We start from the raw sequence: 21,493 nt of genomic DNA on the forward strand, positions 1-21,493 counted from the left end.
CGAAGACGCCAACAAAGAGAAAGTCCAACGCACACCTCGTCAAAAGTGCACTTGCGGCTTCAAGAAGGATGTTCGAAAGCAAGAACCTAAAGCAAAATAGGGGGGGGGGGGCATACCATTTACGCACACGCACGCACACACACACGCAGACACACGCACACATATACGAAATAATCAAAGCCAGTCGGTGTTTACTTCTGCCTGTAGAAGTTACTCCAGATTTGTGTACCCCATCAGAGGACATCTCTTCTAAAATTTTCAAAGCAATAGTCGCGCACGTGGATTGTGGCGTCTTAAACAAGCAAGCAAGAACACAAATAAACAAGAAGAAAAGATAATTTATTGACTGAGCATCTACGACCTGAGTGGTCCTGGCGTTATAGCCTCCAAGACGAAAGGATCATGTTTGAGAGATTCTAAAAAGAAGCCGGTGAATACATACACGCAGAAATCGCAACACGTGACAGTGCTTTCTTGTGCGTTATTTTGTTGCTTCTATTGACTACTGACAGTGCCATGCTTCACTTCAATGGGCAAGAATTATTTAAAACAGGTTTTACAAGAGAGCGGAAGAAATATTACGCTTAGTTCTAGATGCAACCCTATGAGAATTTTGCATCTCAGTGGAATAGTGTCTAAACAGGAAGTGATGTACGCTGGCACAGAACAGTGCTTCGTACTCTGCTTCTCTTGTTTTCATTTTTTCCCTTAAATGCGCTGGTTCTTTCAGAATGCTCTACCAGCAAGCCGAGTTTTCAGCGCAGTATGTGAACAGTGCTCACGGAATGAACCGTGACATGAAAACCTTAAGTGTAACAAGTGGTACGTCCATTTGCTTGAGACAAACCTGTTGTGTCGCTAAGAATCTGGCCGCCAAAGGTGATGATGTTATCACGTAAGTGTACGGGCCAATCTACCGCAGATGTGACGCAAACAAAAGACGATTGAAACGAAAGTAGGTGAATTACTTAGCCCTTTATTGAAGCATTTCATTCCGTGAGCATTGTTCATTACCTTCAAACCTACACCAATTATTAATTGCATATTAGATTTTTTAGACAAAAATGACAGTGCGTAGCTATTATAATTCATATTGCGTTTCGAAAGTTTTGCGAAAGCGATCACGGCAATCATGAACTTTTGTGACTGCTATACATCACAATAGTTTGCATGTGGGCTAGCTAGTGACCTTGCACGTTGCTGCAATTTTTGCTGCAACCACTCAAGATGCTTTATATCATTGCGCATTGAAATCCGTACATTTTGTTGTTGAGCTTGTCTAACTGTACTGCAAATATTTGAACATCTTGTGTTTATAAAATCTTCCAACAGCAGAATAATTCCACGAATTTGGTATATAATGTTCGGTGTATTTTTTTCATTTACGAAAAACTCCACTACGAGAAGCTGATGGATTCTACGTGTTTGAAAAGGAGACACATGCGCGACGGTCTAAATGCGGAAGTTCGAGTTCTCTGACATGGGAACACTTTCGGCAGGCGCCCCGACTTATTTAGTAGCCAGAGCGATATTTTTTTAGCATTCAGAATAAAAGCGCAGAAATCAGGATGCTGAAAGCGACATCACAAGTGTTTTATGTTAAATATGTCGCCGTTCAACCAACCACCTCAAATCAGCACTCTCGTACACAGTGTTAAGTTCGTTGTCTAAATTGTTGCCACGTCTTGGTGCAGACGGGGCAGTAATTTAGAAAACTAAATTTTGCAATGCCACTTGCTATTGGTAATTTGACCTCGGTATTATCTCCGGTCCTTTCAAGGTAGACACTTGTAAAATGAAGGAAAATTTGGAGTGATAGGTTTGTGTAATATGAATTCGTTTTGATTTCTCGGAGGGGAGCAAGGGGGTACACTTGCGGTAAGCAGCATCTAAAGTGGCAAATTCACCGGTTCTGCTACTGAGATTTATTGCAGTCATTCGAACACACTGACTCATCAGGTGCGACGCGAAGTATTACCCATAATGAAGAAAACGGCATACTCCATGTTTCAAAAACTCTATGCCTGAGTTTTTAAGCAGAATGTGGTCTTCAAAAGATGTTCAGCTACAAGTAATAACAGTCTACATGTTCCTATAAAGTAGAACATATGGTGCATTATTGGTTTTAATGGGACTCCCTTACGCTGTAGATAGTTAAAGACCAAGATTTTCACCCCTTTCTCGGCTGTTACCTAAGATATGGCACTGAAACATATTTTGGTCCTGCACATATTGGGAGAATTGTTGCACGCAAATATGCCTCTATTACACATGCCTCGATAGTTAGCAAGGATTCATTTCCAAGCAGTAGCGCGCTTCGCAAGTACCTATCTAAATAATCGGAAAGAAAAATTCAGTTCGTGTCTCTAAAAATATTACAGTACAAGGGTCACACGCTTGCTTTCTCAGTATAACGCATGGCATGCGTGCGCTGAGCTTAATGAGGTCACAAAGTAGCTGCAGCAAGGTAACGAGACTGTTGTAACAGCATAGGAGAAAGAGAAGAGAAACTAACTTTGTATCGCTAGCTGAAAGAGTTCAACAACGCGTTTTAAGTTAAATGTCTATTTCAGACCACGTATGGTCAGCTCGCCTCGTCAGCGGGAACCAAGATACGTTCCACGCACGTCCTACGTTGTCCGTTATTCGTCGGATACGCTTGACTAGTACATTAGCCGTGATTAACCATTCGGCGTTTCGCGCATCACAACCAGCTGCCATGTAAACACTAGCGCTTGAACACAACTTAAGTTTTCGCCTTTCAATGTCTTTCACGTGTTAGCGGATTCCTGAGGTGCAGACACTGATAGACATCACTCTTTCACGCAGTGTCCTTCGATTCAAGATTTACACGTTCCCCACCGCGTACTACACACTCTCACGGCACTCCACGTCAATCTTCGTAATCGTTGTCGTTCTGTCAACATCTAAAGTCAATGTTCGTAGGCTAACGTCCCAGTTCCTCATGCAGAACTTCACTCAGAGAAGTTCAAGTGCACGCATGTAGATGACGCGCACATTTATCTTGCAAAGGTGTGCCGACAGTGCCCGAAAGAAATGTCCCACACAGGTCAACGCGACAGTCCGTGGGCCACTCACGGAAGCTTGACTTTCAGTCTCACTGAGGCAACAATTCACGTTGGGCGTCTTCCGGCCACGACAGTGGCATTGCTTCAGCGCACGCACGTTACACAGCCTCGTCACTGGGCTTTGATACGAAGAACGTAGAGCACTATTCTCCGTAGATCACAGATGAAAGCATAGTCAATTGTCATTGTCACAACCGTCCTTGAAGCTGCGCGTCAGTGAATTAGCTTCAGTGAACCAACACGCTTGTCCAGCCAGCCTGCGGCACCATTGTTTCTGGAGCGTTATGTGCCACGATCGGTTTCAAGATGTGCAGGACATGTGGCATTCGGGATGTCGCTTGACGGTTTTATATTGCTGGCCGTTTCATAGAGGTCGCCGATTTGAATAGTATAATAGTGCAGAGTGGTGTCATAGAGGTATAGGCGTCACATTCTGGTGATGATAGAACTGTGACCACACGCAGGCGACGTTGGCGATCTTTCTGTTCTACCACGGAGCAAGGCCGCCGCTCGGCATTATGTCCTGCAGGCAAAGGGAAGTGGAAGTCCTCGATGTCCTTGATGTCCTTTGCTGCGCTGCACGCGAGGTTCGTTTCTCACCGAGGATACTCCTCCTGTACGACGGGCAGTTGTTCCACGCGAGACAGTACCTCAGGGGTAGTCGAGGTAGACTGACCAGTAGACTGTGTTGAGGATGACGAAGGACAATGGGAAGACTACCCTGGAGATCTTGTCCACGAGCAAGGCGCGGTCACGCCGGCGAGGTAGCCCTGTTGAAGATGGCGCCGTCTCAATCTTCTGAGTGGGCGCGCCGTTTGAGAGCCGCCTTGATTCCTTGAAAAGAAAAAAAAAAGAGAATAGTCACCATAATACCGCTTACGAGATACATGAGCATTAAGATCGATAATAATGTCACGTGGTCGTGACGTCGACGAAGACAGCAGTCGGCGTTTGCAGGATGAAACTGTTTATTTGGCCGAACTTGTGGCCGGAAAATGAGAACTAGAGCTACAGCAATACACGCTGTACAATGATAGCGGTGAACAGGGCGTCGTCCGTCGATCAACTGACAAGCGGTCAATCGCGTCGGCTTTTATACAGGCGGTATCGAACTTTCCAGCAATATCGCTGGTGGCGGCGTTATCTCTAGACAAAGCTGGAACACTCGCGTGCGGGGCGCAATCTTAACAGAACGATCTACTATAGACATGAAGCTTCTCGAACAATGCTTCGCGGACAGCGTCGAGCGTTGATAACCGTCCCTGCCGGTCAAACCCGAATACATCAAAACAAGACAAGAAGTGGGCGTGGCATTGCCCCCCTCTGAAAAAGCATCGTCCCGATGCTTGTGAAAGAACATAGAAGAGAGAGAAAAAAAACAAGTGCATACAGAAATAAATTACAATAACAAAGGAAGAAAAATAGAGTCCCCAGGTTCGCTAACGCGCAAAAAACGGCTTAAGGCGCACGACATGAACGACTTCAGGTCGTGCGCGGCGTCGCTGGGAGTTCGTAATGCCGTCCGGGATCACCTCGTAGTCAAGAGCGCCGAGGCGTCGAAGAACCTTGTATGGCCCGAAGTATCGCCGAAGGAGTTTTTCGCTAAGCCCACGTCGGCGTATCGGCGTCCAGACCCAAACACGGTCGCCGGGCTGGTATTCCGCGAAGCGTCGTCGAAGATTGTAGCGACGGCTGTCGGTGTGCTGCTGGGTCTTGATGCGCAGGCGGGCGAGCTGTCGAGCTTCTTCGGCACGTTGTAAGTAAGCGGCGGCATCGAGGTTTTCTTCGTCAGGTGACAGTTGAGTAGCATGGCGTCGAGCGTCGTCGTCCGTAGATCAACTGACAAGCGGTCAATCGCGTCGGCTTTTATACAGGCGGTATCGAACTTTCCAGCAATATCGCTGGTGGCGGCGTTATCTCTAGACAAAGCTGGAACATTCGCGTGCGGGGCGCAATCTTAACAGAACGATCTACTATAGACGTGAAGCTTCTCGAACAATGCTTCGCGGACAGCGTCGAGCGTTGATAACCGTCCCTGCCGGTCAAACCCGAATACATCAAAACAAGACAAGAAGTGGGCGTGGCAATAAGATTGAACAGCTCTGATATAGTTCTACACAAGCTAGGACTACGTCATGTGTATCACGTACGTGTTCTTCATGTTAGGGCGAAATTTGTTGCTTCGGACATATCGCTTTGTGAGAGAAGGCAGTTTAAACGTAGGTTTCGGCAGTATATAACTAAATTTCTTAACTAGTGAGGCCAGTTTATAACTAGAAGTTCGAAAGCTTCGACATGAAATCATGTTGGAGTCGTATTATTTTTTCATATCTGTCCTGTGAATTTTTTCTAATCATTCTGCCAGCTGTATCAGGTACCTTATGTGAACAACCAAACTGAATTTTCAAAAAGACTTACAATTCGAATGATACGGTAGCGCTTAATGCGCATCGTCGCCCGCAGGGAGAAATGTTATTGCACTTCAGGATCTTAGTTCTCAATGCTAATATAAGTGTTGGGGTTTTGCGTCCGAAAATCACCGTAAGATTATAAAAGATGCCGTACTGGAGGGCTCTGATAACTTCGACCACCTACGGTTCTTTAACGTGTGCCTCAGTTTAAACGCACGGGCACTCCGCGACCTTCAGGTGAGCAGTCAAGCACCAATTCTTAATGGGTGCCACGGTTTACGGTAAAGATGTGTATATAGATAAGTGCAAGCAAGCAAGCTATTTAATCAGTCAAACAATTCGTGCGCTATTGTATTACAAACAATATCGGAGAAGCGTAGCTTACCGTGACTTTAGCGGCAATGTTGACGGGCCTGGCCTTTCGGTAGACGAGGCTCTCGTCCGTCTCGCCCATGAGGATGTTGACCAGCGCGTACTCCATGAGCGAGGCGAACACGAACACGGTGCAGGAGGACATGAATATATCGATGGCCTTGATGTAGGACACGGGGGGCAGGGACTTCTGCGACTGCGCGTGCTGCGTGGACAGAGTGAGCAGGCTGGTGACGCACAGCGTCACCCTGGCCGGCACAGCCTCGGGTTTGATCCAGAAGGATATCCAGGACATGATGACGATCAGGCAGGTCGGGATGTATGTGTGGAACATGTAGTAGCCGAGGCGTCGCTTGAGCGTGAAGGTCACTTGGATGCAGGTGAAGTTACCTGCGCAAGAAGCAGAGGCGACAGGCATTTCGAGATTATCAGTAAGTCATTCTCCAACAACTTCCGGGGACTGACAACCACTGAACCTGGTACTACCTACTGAACACATGGCAATGGCTGTTACTACGTGCCTTGCAGGAAGCAACACGTACGGCGAATGGACACTATTGGGTCGACTTGTGCCTTCGTTCATTTCCAGTGTTCACACTGTTCCCGTTCGTGTGCCGTTTACAGCTAAAAAACAGGGATGCTTAACAACTAGCCTTGTTCATTTCTCTGTCGAGGATTGTATGAGTATTTACGGAGAAAATGTCAGTTCTTTTATAAGCGTAATTCCCTTGTGAACAATTACTGCAACGAAACCGTACCACTGTGATCGCCTGGCCGAAATCGGATTTATAATACATTGGGAAGGTTACAGCACACAGACGGGGACAAAATGGAAGAAAACACATGACACAGCACTGAATATGTTTTCTTCCTTTGTCCCCCTCTGTGTGCGCTGTAACGTTTCCAAGGTGCAATACCAACTAGCCCATCAAGCCATCCTCGTGAATTTTATTGTACATTGATATGATTAATGTTTCTATCCCGCTAACTGTACTTGGCTAAGTTAGCGCCACTAAGTCATTGCGATTGTAAATGGAGCAAGCTCAACTAGTTTACAATGTGTAATGCTTGTCTTGCTATAATGTTAAACGATTATACATAGAGGCAGCACATCATCATACTACGTGTACTTTAGGTTAGAAGACAGGCGAAATGCATATGTTTAAGTGGTTTTTGTATTAGTTTTGCTAGGACAACACGCAATCGCGCATAAACTTCAAAGTGGGAGCCAGGCTTTTGTGCATCCTCGACAGAATACACACCGTGAATGGCACGTGTGAGAGCTTTCATGTTAATTTTCATATAAGCGGTGGTTCGACTGTTTACTAACTGATTCATGAATGAACGCATTTGTTTATTTCTTGATTCCTTCGCGGGCTTACGTCCTGGCAACACAAGCACAGTTCTATGGGCACATATTGCGTTTTGAGACAACGCATACCACTCCATTCCAAATTGTTTCCGGTCTTCACAGACTACTTACGCCCGCATGACAGCTATCATCTCTGCAGCGTGTAGCCGTTCTTTGTGCTACAGGCGTTACGAAATCCGGTGCGGGCAATTTGTGCCCACGTAGAATACACTGCAAGCAAACATGAGTTTGTCTATCGTTTGGGGACGCATTCTTGCTTAGAGCAAACTTAATCACTAATTTCGCAACCACCGCTGTCGCTTGTAGAATGTGAATCATTACTTTGGGCCGATCGATAGCACCGTGGATTCACCTGTGATGACGTAACAGGGCAACTGGCCAGCACAAATTAAGACAAAGAGCAGAGATAAACGATTCATGATTTGTAAGTTTGATACCCATTGGATTGCTGCGACTCTCACAAACGAACATAACAGCTCTTGTTAAATGAATATTGTGCGCAGAAAATATTACTTCTCCTCAACCCTATACTCGAAAAATATTGCATTGCTTACGTAACGTGAGACGTCATTTTCTGCCATGTAATAACGCAGATCATCAGACGCTGTTGCGTAACATCTCAGAAAAGGCGAAGAAAGAACACGAAAACATGCGTGGCTATTTTACTCACGTTGACTTTCTCCGCACACGTTGGGCTCGACTTTCTCAAGCCCAACGTGGGCACTTTTCCATAATATTTCGTAATTGCAGTTCAATCCCTTCTTGAGTAAACCTTTTAGCATTCCTTATTTTGTCTGTTCCATGTACACACGTCCACAACATTTCTTATAGAACAATCGGTGCAGTACCTAATAAACTTGGTTGAATCTAGTAAACTGATAAATTCATAACCAAAGCTCAGTAACACAAACTGAGCGGCGAATTTGAACCGTGAATATATCTCGAAAGAAGGGTGTATTCTGCAAACGTTACCGATCATGTAAAGGGAGGGAGAGAGAGAGAGAGAAAGATAATTTATTGGAATGCAAAAATTTCGGCCTGAGCTAGTGCGCTATAGCCTGCCTCCGCATGTATGTCTGCAAGGCAACAATGTGACCGTGGCAGTGGATTGCAGTTGGGTCATTGCCGTTGGGTCAAAAAGGAAATATAGCAACCTGAAAGGAACTAAGCCGAGGAAGTAAAATTCTTGCTTTCCACAAATGCGGTGGTTTATTCTATGTATGCCATCTTTAGCCTTAAGATGCCAGCTCACTATGTTAAGCACCTAAATGAAGGTTTTTCATCGCAAATTTTTGGTACATGTAAGTGCAGCCTAAGTATCACTGGCGTGCACTCTAAGAAACGCAATATTTGGGCAGCATTTCTGCCACACAACTTTTATCGCCTTCTACTTCGCCCACTTTCTTTGCGTTATCACCACCGTCCCGGCACTTCTCGGTCAGGAACGGCATGCGCGCTGTCAGCGTGACATTGCATTCTTGTTAGGAAAATGGCAAGAGCCGTGTTTTCAAGAAAGGAACCGCGAGAAGCCAGATGACGATCATAGCTGTGTGGCGGAAAGACTTTCGAAATACTTGATTTTTTCTTAGAGTGCAGTACAGATGTGGGGGGGGGGGCTGCTGAATGCTGACACTCGAGATTTTTCTGTTGTGCATACGAGCACACATACAAACACATGCACGAACACACACAAAGGTATTTGAACCCCAATCAATCAATCAGTCAATCAATCAAACAATCGATCGATCGATTGATTGATAGATTTAGATTTCTTTTCCAGGATTAGGGGGAGTGCCAGAGCACCGGCCAAGCCACATGCGGCCCTGACGTGGCAATGACGTGCACAGGTAAGTAAAAAAAAAACAATATTTCTCTTCTTGGAACTCGGGTATACCTGTAGAATAAACAGTGGTGCAGTCGCTGAGCGCAGTCTCGACCAGGTTGTGCTGAGGCAACTCGATGGCGTCGTCTACGACCAGGGGAACGTTGTCGTCCCAGCTGAACACCAGGTCATCCGTCGTGTAGGACACTACGTCGGTGAAACACACAATATATCACGTGTATTTAGCTTAGTTGGAATACAAGTGTAATTGTTTGCGCGAGTAATTATTAGAGAAATGACCCATAGTTTACTGCATATTACGTAGGTTTCCTCCTTTAATCCTACGGTTAAGTTTATGTTGACGATGTACGGCAAAAAAAAAGGAAAAGTTCTTCGTGATCGCGAAAAACCAATTAGCCTTCATACACAGTGCCAGCGTTGTTGACGAAACTCATTCTGCTGCGAACAAGCCTACAGGAAGTAGGAGAAAGCAAAACAACCGAAAGCTTTAAGTGACGTTTGTGCTCGCGTTCCTTCCTCAGCGCTCAGGGTGAGGAGGATGGAAATAAGGAGGGGGAGGGTAAAGCGTAGCATAGCCGTGTAAATTGTAGTATCGCAAAGGCGTGGAAAAGGGAAGTCATGGTGAGGAGGAAAGATGGAGGGTGAGAAGGAGGGAGGGGCGCCACTGCATCCCAAGTGAACGTTACGTTTCCTTTCCCGCCGTGGAAGTCGAGCAGGCTGCAGGTTTTTAACGCCAGCGCGCACTTGCCTACTGAACGCCAGCGTCGCCGAAGGGCAAGCGCACCACTGCTCTGCCCTTCCTACAGCTTAACACTGAGTGCATCTGCATACATTTTTATTTAACCTAGATTTTGTAATTATTTGTCTGAAAGATCCACGAACCTATTCATGATAACGCTCCCATCAATATTGGACGACATAAAATGAATTCATTTGATTGGTGGGAAGCGGCTTGGTTCTGCCGTCTAGGAGGATGCCCATGTTTATCCAGCAAGGCACTGTTTCTTTCCCTTAGTGGCAAGCAATAAAATTAAGGTTATCAGCAGAAAAATTGGGCAGGCAAAGGTAGCCTCGGAGCTTCCTTATAGTTAGTGGGAATACATTGTTTTCAAGGAAGCCTGTTTCACATAGTACAGTCAATGACACACCATGACTAACGCAAAATAGACTCCAGACGTTCTATGTGGTTTAGTCCGGCGCGCTGGTAAGGGCCTAAGAGAGCTCGGTTACTGACCTGAAAGTCGCGGGTTCTATCCCGGCCGTGACGGTCACATTTCAATGTAGGCGAAGCGTTTGATACCAGTGTACCTTGCGATGTCAGTACACGTTAGAGAACACCAGATGGCCAATTTTTCCAGAGACCTCCACTATGGTGCGCCTCATCGTCATATTGTGGTATTGGTACGTAAAACCCCACAAATTCTTCGTAGGTTGCCCAGAGAAACGTAGAAGGAAATGCAAGTTGTGACACGAAAAGATGTTGGCAATGGCGGTTTTCCTAGCCTAATGTATGACAATTTCCATGGTGCCGACGTAGATCCCCCTCACCCTCTGCCCACATCCTACTTTCTTTCAGGAATATTCTCACACAGATCCTTAGTTCTCCCATTATATATTGACAAATGGGAACATAGTTTTGCCAGAGATGACCCGTCTTAAAACAACACACTTGTAAAAGCTGCAACTGGGCAGGATCATTTACAGACAGCAACCTGGAATCGTTCTCACGTAAAGAAACGTACATACCCAGGAGTTTGACAGAAAAAACAACCAGAACTACTGAAATATGACACAAGATACTAGGAAATTATACTACCTTCATTGATACTTACAAATGTTATAACACAGAACGTGTACTTGAAAGGTACGAGGGAAGATTGTCCACATTAAATTGGCACAATTAGACACATACACGTTCGTGCAAGCATGCATACCAACAAGCTATAGATACCATAAAAAAGAGTACTTTAGATGTTCACTCACAACTCTCGATCTTCATCGTGCAGACTTGCGTGTCATGCGGGTATGTTTCGAACTTCATGGCGCAGGAGAGCAGGAGAGTGAGCCTGCGAGAATGAAATTTTACTGTAAAGAGAGCTCAGGACTACGCAATACGTGAACGTAAGATCAATGAGCGTCGCTTTACTTAGGCATTGTCGATAACGTATCGCGCTGTACAGCCTTTCAAATACAGCAGCTGCGGTGGTAGAGTGGTTGTGGCGCTCAGCTGCTGAAGCGGAACACGTGGGTTCGATTCCGGCCGCGGCGGTCACATTTCGTTGGAGGCGACACGCTAGAGTCCCGTGTTCATAGATATGAGCACCAGGTGGTTGAAATTTGCAAGCCTTCCACTACTATGTGCCCCATAATCATGTCATAGTTTCTCCGCTTAAAATCCAATCAATTTTTGCTACCTGTCAAATACATCTGAAACACACGAACTTACTGTTTACAGTCGCGCTCAATATGACTTGCAACACAGGAGCGCCTGGACTCACGAGTTCAAAAACTGCCCATGGCTTCCACTAGCCCTTACTTTCGTAACTAAACGCTGTTCTCGCACTCGGGGATGATTCAAATAAGAATATATCATTTAGTTGCTGAAATGAAAATATGTTGAAGCCACGCGCAATCTTTTAACTCACGAGGCCGCGCGCTCCCGTGTTGCAAGTCATATTGAGTGCGACTGTAGTACATACGGCACCCTTGCTCAAAAATTATGACCCGCCGCGGTGGTCCTTGTGGTTATGGTGCTTGACTGCTGGCGGGATCGAGTCCTCTGTTGCTGCCGTATTTCGATGGAGGCGAAATCCATGCTGAAGTGCCCGTGTCCTTATATCTAGGTACATTTTAAAGAACCCCAGGTGTTCTAGATTTCCGAAGCCCTCCACAACCGCGTCTATTATTATCATATTGTGGTTTTGGGACGTAAAACCCCAACAATAATAATAAATATTAAAATAAATGTGACACATAGACGATCAGAACTGACGGAACAGTTTTCAAATTGGTTCATGTGCAAGTTAAGTAAGCACACGTGATATACCGCTAGTTTAGGTAGTTCACGTTGCGATAGCCCGTATTTACGCTCTGCGAGAAACATTAGTCGTTGCGGGGCAGTAGCCATGTTCACGTGAACACGACGCAAGTGGGTACACTCAGAATTTGGGCTGACGTAGCCATGCCCAATAACCCCTTTGCCCGACACGCCATGGTATTCAGGAATCCGACGGTCATACTTCGGTCCAATAAGCCGGCTTGACCGCTTAGTACCTAGTTCGTGTAAACGTTGTTCATATTGTTTAACAACGTGACGGTAAACAAAGGACGGCAAACACAAGAAAAGAGAAGCAACAGGGGAGTAAAAGCGCTGCTACATAAAATGCAAGATAAGCGCTAATATAACAATATTTGTTGGAATATTGCGTACGAAAATCACAACATGATTATGACAGACGCCGTAGTGGAGGGCTCCGGAAATTTACACCATGTGGTGTTCTTTACCGTGCACTGACATCTAACAATACACGGGCCTCTAGCATTCCTGCTCCATCGAAATTAGACCGCCGCGGACCGGGATCGAACCCGCAAATTTTGGGTCAGCAGCCCATAACCGTAACGACTATACCACCACTGTAGACAAGTTTGTAACGTTGTGCCTCCGATTCATTTAAAAGCCTGCACGGCGATGTCATTCTACGGACGGCTGTGAGGTGTCAGTATACTCACTTGACCATATAGAGTATGCTTCCATCCGAGTAGAGCCAGATATAGTGATTCGGAATGGTCATCTCTTGGAACGTGACGCGCTTTGCGTTCTTGAAGAACGAGTCCGGCCTCCACATCTGGTGTAGCCAGTTGACTGGCAGGAGCCGATACTTGGACGTCACGTTGCGCGGCAACCTGAGCCTGTGGTCGTACCAGGACTGCGACATGAAGATGTCCGCCACGTACGTCTGTGTGGGAGAGGTAGATGAACGTGCGGAGTATTGAAGTCGTTGCAAGGTAAGCGCGAGTACGAACAAAATTTTGTTGCCTATGTTTTGTTGCCTATGTGGTGTACTTGGGGCAATAGAAACATATGTAGCCGGGCATCGTAAACCAACAATGTTTTTGACAAATTTGAAGCCGCCTTTCATCACCTTGTCTAAGAAGGGACATCTTTAATTTCGTTGAAGTAGACTATTCACTCTGCTGACACTGACTGCACCAAAGAAAAAATGTGTGATTTTGAGCGAATTCAAATGAGACAAAATTGCATAAGTACGTGTACGCGATTCTGTACTTTTATATGTCAAGCTATATTTGTTAGGATAAGAGGAATACCACTTTCATATTCACTAGGGGTGTGCGAATATTCGAAAGTTTCGAATATTCGTCGAATATTACATTCGAAATATTCGTATTCGATTCGAAAATCGTGTATTCGAAAAGTTTCGAATATTCGAAAAATTCGAATGTGCAATTCGATTATCATGCATAAAATAACTCGTCTTCCACATTTCTGCTGCGTTCGTATAGCTAAAAACGTTGCTGAGAGGAGCGATAAACATCGTAAGTACACGGAGGCACGATATCTGCCTGCGACGAGCGCCCCAATACGTATGATTTATTGCTGGTGCATCTCCGACGTGCAGCGCTGTTGGCGATCATGTAACCATACATTTTCAATATTATGCAGCCGTAACGTGCCGCACTACCACTCGTTCACTATGCGGGACCACTTCTGAAGAAAGACAGTGACCCATGTGACTGGTGGCGGACTGTAGGCACCTTCAGATACCCCAGTCTGGCAAAGCTTTGCCCCATGTACTACCTCCCTATACCAGCCACTTCTGTTCCGAGCGAGCGTGCCTTTTCAGTGGCAGGGGGCGTTGTCGCTATTAGAAGGGAGCGCCTGCTGCCTGATCATGTGGAGCAACTCATATTTCTTCATGATAACATCTAGTCATTACTTTCATTGTGCCGTGATATTTGCTTGTGTTGTGATGTGATTGTGCTAGCCTGGACATTGTGTTCTGGAGATAGCAGTGTATGTTGTGTTGCCAGTCAGGCTGTTAATGTTTTTTTTTTTTTTTCAAATAGCTACATGTTAAATAAAGTATTGTTACTGTGGAGGCATTTTTCCTTTGATATTCGATATTCGATTCGATATTCGAAGGTGGATATTCGTATTCGATTCGTATTCGAAGAATTTGATATTCGCACAGCCCTAATATTTACTTTTATTGTGGGGTATAGCTCCAGAATATGGCGCATTTCTAATAATATACTTCTTGTTATAGAGAGCGCGTTCATCGATGGCAGAGACAGGCACATTTCGTGCTAAAGTGTGATATTAAAAAGAGTTCTGTATTGTGTACATTGCACGTTGCATTGGAAGCTGCATTTTCAGTGATTATTTGTATCGTAAGAACGCAGAGCGCAAGCGTGTGCTTGAAGCGTTACTCCTATTAACAACAAATCATAATGTTGATAGCCGGATAATAAAAAAAAAGGATAATTGACGAACTGTGCTAGAAACTGCTTACCATGGAACCTTCGTCGATGGAGTCTAGGCTGAGGACGGTAACGTGGAACTTGACTGATGTTGCCCTCCCTGGAAAGATACAAATATCTAGGAATCCACCAAAGCGATTTACGTAGGCAAAGAGTTCAATGGCAGCAGCGGCAATAAAAACCATACGCGTTCCCAAGTGAGCAATTCAACAAAATATACGTGAGCATAAAGTGCCAATGTGCGTCTGTGGACATAACAAAATATTTGACTACCTATATTGGCTCATTGTGGTCAGTTTTGTAGCGTTTTGCTTTGTGCTATGTGAACTTGAATATTTAAATTTTGTTTCTTGCCTTTGTAGTCTGTTCCTGCTGCTGCGCGGAATTTATCGTCATTGTGGCAAGAAATGTGGCCTTATCAATGAACCTCGCTGAATATTCCATGCAAGCAAGCAAGCGTGCGCACACGCACAGGCACACACACACGCGCACTCAGAGTTGTGTTCATATTGTCGACCGGCGCAATTAACGAGATATTATTAGCATGACCTAACCCTTTAGTTTCGCCAGATTTATTTTTTCTTTTACATATATTGACGAATCCCCTTATGACACCGTGTTTTTACAGGTATAAGCCCAGATTCATGGTGTAAAACAACGCGAAGGACAAGGGACGGTAGAAAAGAGTACAGGACAGGCGCTGGCCTTTTCAACAGCATGTCTCTTTTCTACCGTCCTTTCTCCTTTATGCTGTTTTACATTATCAACAGTAACAACTTGCCCAGTTTTCCTTCTTTAAAGCAAAAGGCCCAGCAAGTGAATTAATTTTACGCCCCTTCTTCTTTCCTGCACTTACTGTCTCAACACCAAGTATGTCAATAAGTGTGCGAGTGAATAAATATTTGAAAATACTCAAAGCAAACGAAACAAAAATGATCATGAAGAAGTAACGCGTAGTCACTGGTTCTCTTACCGTGCTCCTTGGGCGGAGCAAGGTTGTCGTAGTCCTGCGGGTTTTCCGGTAAGATGGAGGAGATGTCCAGGTTTTCGTTAGCCCTCATGTTGTTCCTGCGCGCGTCGCTGAAAAAAAAAAACCAAAAGAAAAGCACATTAAACGACTAAAGCACGCAGTGATGTTCTGCGATTGCTGCGAATTTCCGGCAACTCTCGTGGTGTCCGACGACTGAGGGTGTTTTCTCTTAAATATTTCCAACGACTCGCTCGGATTCCTCCTTGCGAAGTGCGCAAAAAATACAGGGATTAAAAAGGGATACACGCAGGACAAGCGCTTCTTATCCCCTGCGTTTCTTGCGCGCTTCTCAAAGATGAACCGTTTCAAACTATGCCAAATAGCTTTGTTACTACAATTGGCTGGGATTGTTACGGGAGTGGAATAAATACAGAAATAAAGCGCACAATAAGGTATTCTAGCCAGACAATGTACTATCTGAATCACACTTGTCTAGAATGGCCACTGGGCCCCTTCAGCCACCGTTTTTCGCATTGTGCAAAAATATGCATAGACCGACGCTATAATGATAGCAAACATAGTCATACCGCACTCTAGGTCCTTGAAAAATTTCTAAACAGGGGGTGTGCTGGAGCCGCCGTTTGGACAAGTGGACCTTTCTTATTCAAGGCTGCAACTGCAGCTGCAGCTGCAACCTTCAGAAGAAAGACAGTTGCAGCTCGCTAAAAAGGCAAGTTTATTCTTTTTTTGTATACTGTGTAATATCGATACACCTTGGATCGCCTTCGGCTTTAGTGTGAACGATACTTTTTATACTCGCTTCACCCGTCACGGTGGCCTAGTGGTTGTGGCGCCCGATTGCTTTCCCGCAGTTAAGGGAATCAAATACTGGCCGCGGCGGCCGCATTTTTGATGGAGGCGAAAATGCATAAGGCCCGTGCACTTAGATTTAGGTGCACGTTAAACATGCCGAAGCCCTCCACTACGGCGTCATAATCATATCGTGGTTTTAAGACGATAAACCTCAGCAATTATTATTACTATCCTCACTTCCATAAAAAAATACTTCTTGCCACGTCATTAAAAAACTTCCTGGGTAAATAAAACGTTACATCGCGATGAAATGAACCCATTGTTAGTAGAATACCAGTGGATAGCCAATAGTGGTCATAATTTAGACTAAATAAGTCAGAACTACCATCTAGCCAAACATTGGGTAACACCGACCAACATTTGACCATAATTTGCGAATCTTGGCCAGCTCTAACAAACATTAGCCAGCACTCTGCGGTGTGGGTTATAAGAGAGTAAGCGCGATGTTTCGGCTCAGTGAGAAATTGCCATATATTTGCCTTTTAGAGAATGCAGGTGGAAGTAAACTAGAAAGGTTCACCCCCCCTCCCCCTCCAAACAAAAACAGTGAAATCGTCCTGTAAAGCATGCTCTGCCTTTATACTATCCTACTTGCGGCAAAGCATGAACGCACGAAAGCCAGGCGTCACAGCCTGGGAGTTACGCAATCAAGCAAATATTTCGCTTCTCTATAATCTCCAGTCTTCGTTCATTTACCAGTTTAATGCTTTCGTGAAGCCAGCAACTCCGCGTGTACAGACATTACCCGTAAACACTGATTCATGTAAAATAAAACCATTCATTAGTGATGTATAGGAGGGCTCCGCCGATTCTAAAAAAAAAATATATATATACTGTTTTTTTTTCTTTCATAAGACATTGTTCTGTTCATTATTCATTTAAAGCTGCTTTTGTTTTCTGTGTTTTTTTTTACTGCGTTTGATTAACGACCACAGCACGCTCAAACGACCCCAATGCATGCCTGCACAAAGCAGCGGCTGCACACTAGATTTAAACTTAGCAAACAAGGAAAATCGTCGATCTTGAAGGCGCAATCGGTCAGACACGCTGCAGCAGTTAATGCCCGAGCAGTACGAAGACAGAAAGAACAAGAACATAAAGACGTTTCAAAAACAAAAAAGAACTGCAAAAAAAAAAAAGAAAGTGTAGCGAAGTGAGCATGCGAAAGCGAGGGCTTCGTCGCGTGCTGCTATCTCGGTTCCGTGTACGCGTGCTCTGTCTCGGTTTTTCAAAAAGTTTTTCTCCTGCTACGCCAGCTCTCCTGAAACCTTTCGCCCCCGGGAGCAACAGGCCACGCATCTCTGCGCTGGCTGCCCGCGCCCGATAAGCAGGGCCAAGAAAAGAAGTGAGGTCGCTGAGAGGGAGAGAGAGTGCACACGTTTGAACTGAGAAGCCCGGTGAATATAAGTCGTTTGTTTTCATCCACGCTTTCGCGCTTTGCTCGGAGCCCACGTGGCGTTCGCCTCACGCTCTTTCGTAGCGGCACGCAGACGGAGTTGAGCCGAGAACAAACGGAGAACCTCGAAGGCACAAACCCGTATAGTCGGGCACGTCTCGCATGATAAAGCGGTGAAGGCGACTTTCCAGGCCGAAAATGCGATGTGCAAACGAGATAAGCTGGGAAAATATGAAAAAGGAAAAAAAATACAAAACTAAGGAATAGATGTGGCCGTGAGGAAAATCGCTTTTGCTGGCTTTTCCGTTATTTTTTTACTGCGGTCGGCGCGGGAGATTGGGAGCGGGCTGCGAGACGTGAAAGATTGCTGGTGCGAATCGCAACGATCACGCGGTGGGCGCCTAAAAACATGCATCGCTCGAGGTGAGGGCTTTAAAATTTGCTATCTCGGTAATGAGCGTGTGCTCCGTTGCGGTTGTGGAAGTTTAATTACTCTGCCACTAATTGTTGCAAGAGCCGACGAAAGAGTGGCTTCGCATGAGAGGTTGGTTACACTGTAGTTGTCTAGGAGGGTTTTATGTGCGAAAGAAAAGATGGTTCGGGCATTAAAAATACTCGTTACATTGTGACATTCTAAATTGGAAGATGTACGGGTCGTTTCGAGACGATTTGTGAGAAACACGGGCTGTGGCACAAGCCTTCGTTTTTTTTTATTTTTTTGCGTGCGAGAATTCGCCGTGACAGTTTCGTAAGCTAGTCGAAGTTGTTTCCGGAATCAGCGCAGAAATGGAGTCCACGAAAATCTTTATAGCCGGCTTGTTGTTTCATGATTACCGCAGAAGCGCGACGATTCCTAATAGCACATTTTAGCAAAAGAAGAAAATCTTCCAACCAACGCCCGGATCAGCTCTGAATGTCGGAGAGGGTATCACGCTGCAGCAAAGTCATAAGAGTATTTTCTTTAGGTAGCCAGATTAGTAAGAACTACAACGCTGTAATGCCGCAACAAACTTTAAAGGTGGCCAAAGGGTGTAACGTGTTTATATTCTTGTTGGGCACGATGGTGACACGCGCAACGCTACGATGATTCTGACGGCTTCAATACTAATCCATGTTACATGAAAACGCATGCGATTTCTTTCCTATACTTGAATAGTGGCATATGGCTACGGATTAATCTCACTAGTCGGGAACAATCTATGCAGTTATTCCACGGTCTAATGACATTATAACATAGACCGTCTAAATGATCTAGCCTAATGTTCTTACAGTTGATTGAAGTGAGCGTCTTGGTGTGTCGTGATGTGGTCATTTTAGAACGTGGCATATATCTTTCGGCTACAAATACACTATTGCATTAAGGAGTTTCAGGACAGGCAAATACGTGGGAAAAACAATTTCTGTATGCAGTACTAAGCTTAACCCAGCACGAATTAACGTTCATGCGTTCCCTGTTGATCTCCTACCACATTGGGAGGCATTTTATGCAAAAGCGTTTTGGAAAACAATTGTGCAGGCTGCTTCCCGCTTTTTATTCGCATTATGTTGGGAGAGAGAGAGAGAGGTTCGTTACATTTATTGGAGCTGCAGGGCCCGTGTACATTGTTGGCCTCTTTTGTATCTCTGGGAGTTCCTACTTTATTCGAATGGTAGGTATATTCAGTACACCGGAGTTTTAATTAGGCGTCTAATTCGATTCACATCATATGTATGAAATGCGACGCGCAGCGCGCTCTTACGTTCATTTGAAGAAAAACCAGTTTCATGTACGAGATATATGTATACGCGGAAGCTAAGCAGATAACGTAAAATGAGTCAGAAATACGTACGCCGAGACGTAGGCTGCTGCTGCGGTGGCTATGAACAGTGCGAGTGTCCCGTTCCAAGGGAGGCGACCAGGGCGGCTCATGTCTCCCGACAGGGGGCCGCATGTGGCTTGGCTGGTGCTCTGGAATTTGGCCTCATCCTGTGCGAAGAAGTCAATAAATCAATCCTAAGTTCGTTAACTCTATCTATCTATCTATCTATCTATCTATCTATCTATCTATCTATCTATCTATCTATCTATCTATCTATCTATCTATCTATCTATCTATCTATCTATCTATCTATCTATCTATCTATCTATCTATCTATCTATCTATCTATCTATCTATCTATCTATCTATCTATCTATCTATCTATCTAAAGATAATATACGTTCCACGTGTGACTGATTCGATAAAAAAATAGTGATCGGAGCTTCGTAAAAGCGCTTCCGCTGCCAATCTTGCGTCTTACCGAATGCGTCTTGCCGAATATTCATAAGCCATATCGAAAATATACTGCGATATGTTTGTATCCTCCACGTTATTGAATAATGTTCTCTCAGGGTTTTTATCTCATGTTTTGGTTCATCGCTTCAACGTTGCCGATAGTGAATGCGAACTAGACCTGTTTGTGCGGGCATACTCCTGTAAAAGAAAACGCAGTTGACCACCATGTTGGTTTCGCAAAAACGATCGTATGCTGTGGGCGCTCCGGTCGGAATACCAGGCGAGCGGGCGTTCACGCTGCTCCGTAAACCCGCATGGCCGCCTCAGCACACATAACATCTGCAGTGGCTTCTGCGCTCGCCTACTTCACACTCCGGTCCGTAAACCAGCTCAGCTAAAACATCTCAATTTAATTTGAACGCAATTATCTAATCTATTTTGTTATTGGCTGAATATTTGCAAGAAATAAAGCTTATCACAGTAAAATGTTGTGCATAGGATACCACAATAATTTTTTATGCCTGCGTTTGTCATCTTATGTATAAAAACAGGCTTCCTATAGCGATAGCACGTATTAACGTGCTCGCGTTTGTTGCTTTTTTTTCGAATAACTTGAACTGACACAAGGTTATTGTTTAGCGCCACGTCAACCTGAGTCACTTCGACGAACATGGCGGCGTCTTCACGTATATCTCCATGATCGCAATGGGGAAGCTGGCGCCAAAGGATGGCCGAATGAACAAATTTCAGGACGCGCATACGGCCCCGGAGTGGACGAGAAGACAAGGGCATTTCGAGACGGTTGTCTCGGCTCACGCGTTTCTTGAAAGATCAATAATCAATCAGGAGCTCGAGATGGTCTCGCGAGAGATCTCTGTTCAGGAGTGCTTCGCTATGTGGAGGACGTGCCTCGGCAGACACCGTAATATATTTCCGAGACTTCGCAGGTGTACTGTTTTCGCGTCTGCCGATGCGTTTCTCGCAACACGAAGATCACTGAAAGAAACGCCCATTCTTCACTACTTTTGTCTAGATTTTGCTCTGGCATTTGGGGGCCGCAGTTGTCGTACGCTCACATCGCAGAGACTCAACTCTTTCTCATATTTATTTATTTATTTATTTAAAAGTACCTTACAGGCCCCTGGAGGCATTTCGTAAGGCGGGAGATGCAAGAAAACGTGACAACTTGAACTGTGTACAAAAGGAACGGGTATAAATTCGTAAAGAAATCAGAACAAAAAGATATATAGGTAACCAGCCATATAGAGGTAGCCAGCCATTGCAAAATTTCGGCAAACGTCTCATTTATTTCCTTTAGATGCAAGTGAAATGAAGTGAGGAAAAAAACAAGAAACGCTTATTTTAGTATCGAATGCACCCTTCTGTTCACCGCCGTTAAATTCCGGAAATTCA

General features: G+C 44.9%; 1 protein-coding gene across 1 annotated transcript; it reads right to left on the minus strand.

The window, feature by feature from the left end:
- Positions 1–347: 347 nt before the first annotated feature.
- LOC119371870 (glycine receptor subunit alpha-3) lies at positions 348–19,786 on the minus strand. Its single transcript, XM_037642327.2, has 8 exons — positions 19,655–19,786; positions 15,560–15,666; positions 14,619–14,686; positions 12,817–13,043; positions 11,071–11,153; positions 9,139–9,273; positions 5,886–6,262; positions 348–3,923 (listed from the first exon to the last, which is right to left on the minus strand). The coding sequence occupies exons 1-8, from the start codon at positions 19,732–19,734 to the stop codon at positions 3,741–3,743; spliced, it is 1,260 nt and encodes a 419-aa protein (XP_037498255.1). The 5' UTR covers positions 19,735–19,786; the 3' UTR covers positions 348–3,740.
- Positions 19,787–21,493: the final 1,707 nt, after the last annotated feature.

Source organism: Rhipicephalus sanguineus, chromosome 10 (genome assembly GCF_013339695.2).
Source record: "Rhipicephalus sanguineus isolate Rsan-2018 chromosome 10, BIME_Rsan_1.4, whole genome shotgun sequence".
Classification (NCBI taxonomy): Eukaryota; Metazoa; Arthropoda; class Arachnida; order Ixodida; family Ixodidae; genus Rhipicephalus; species Rhipicephalus sanguineus.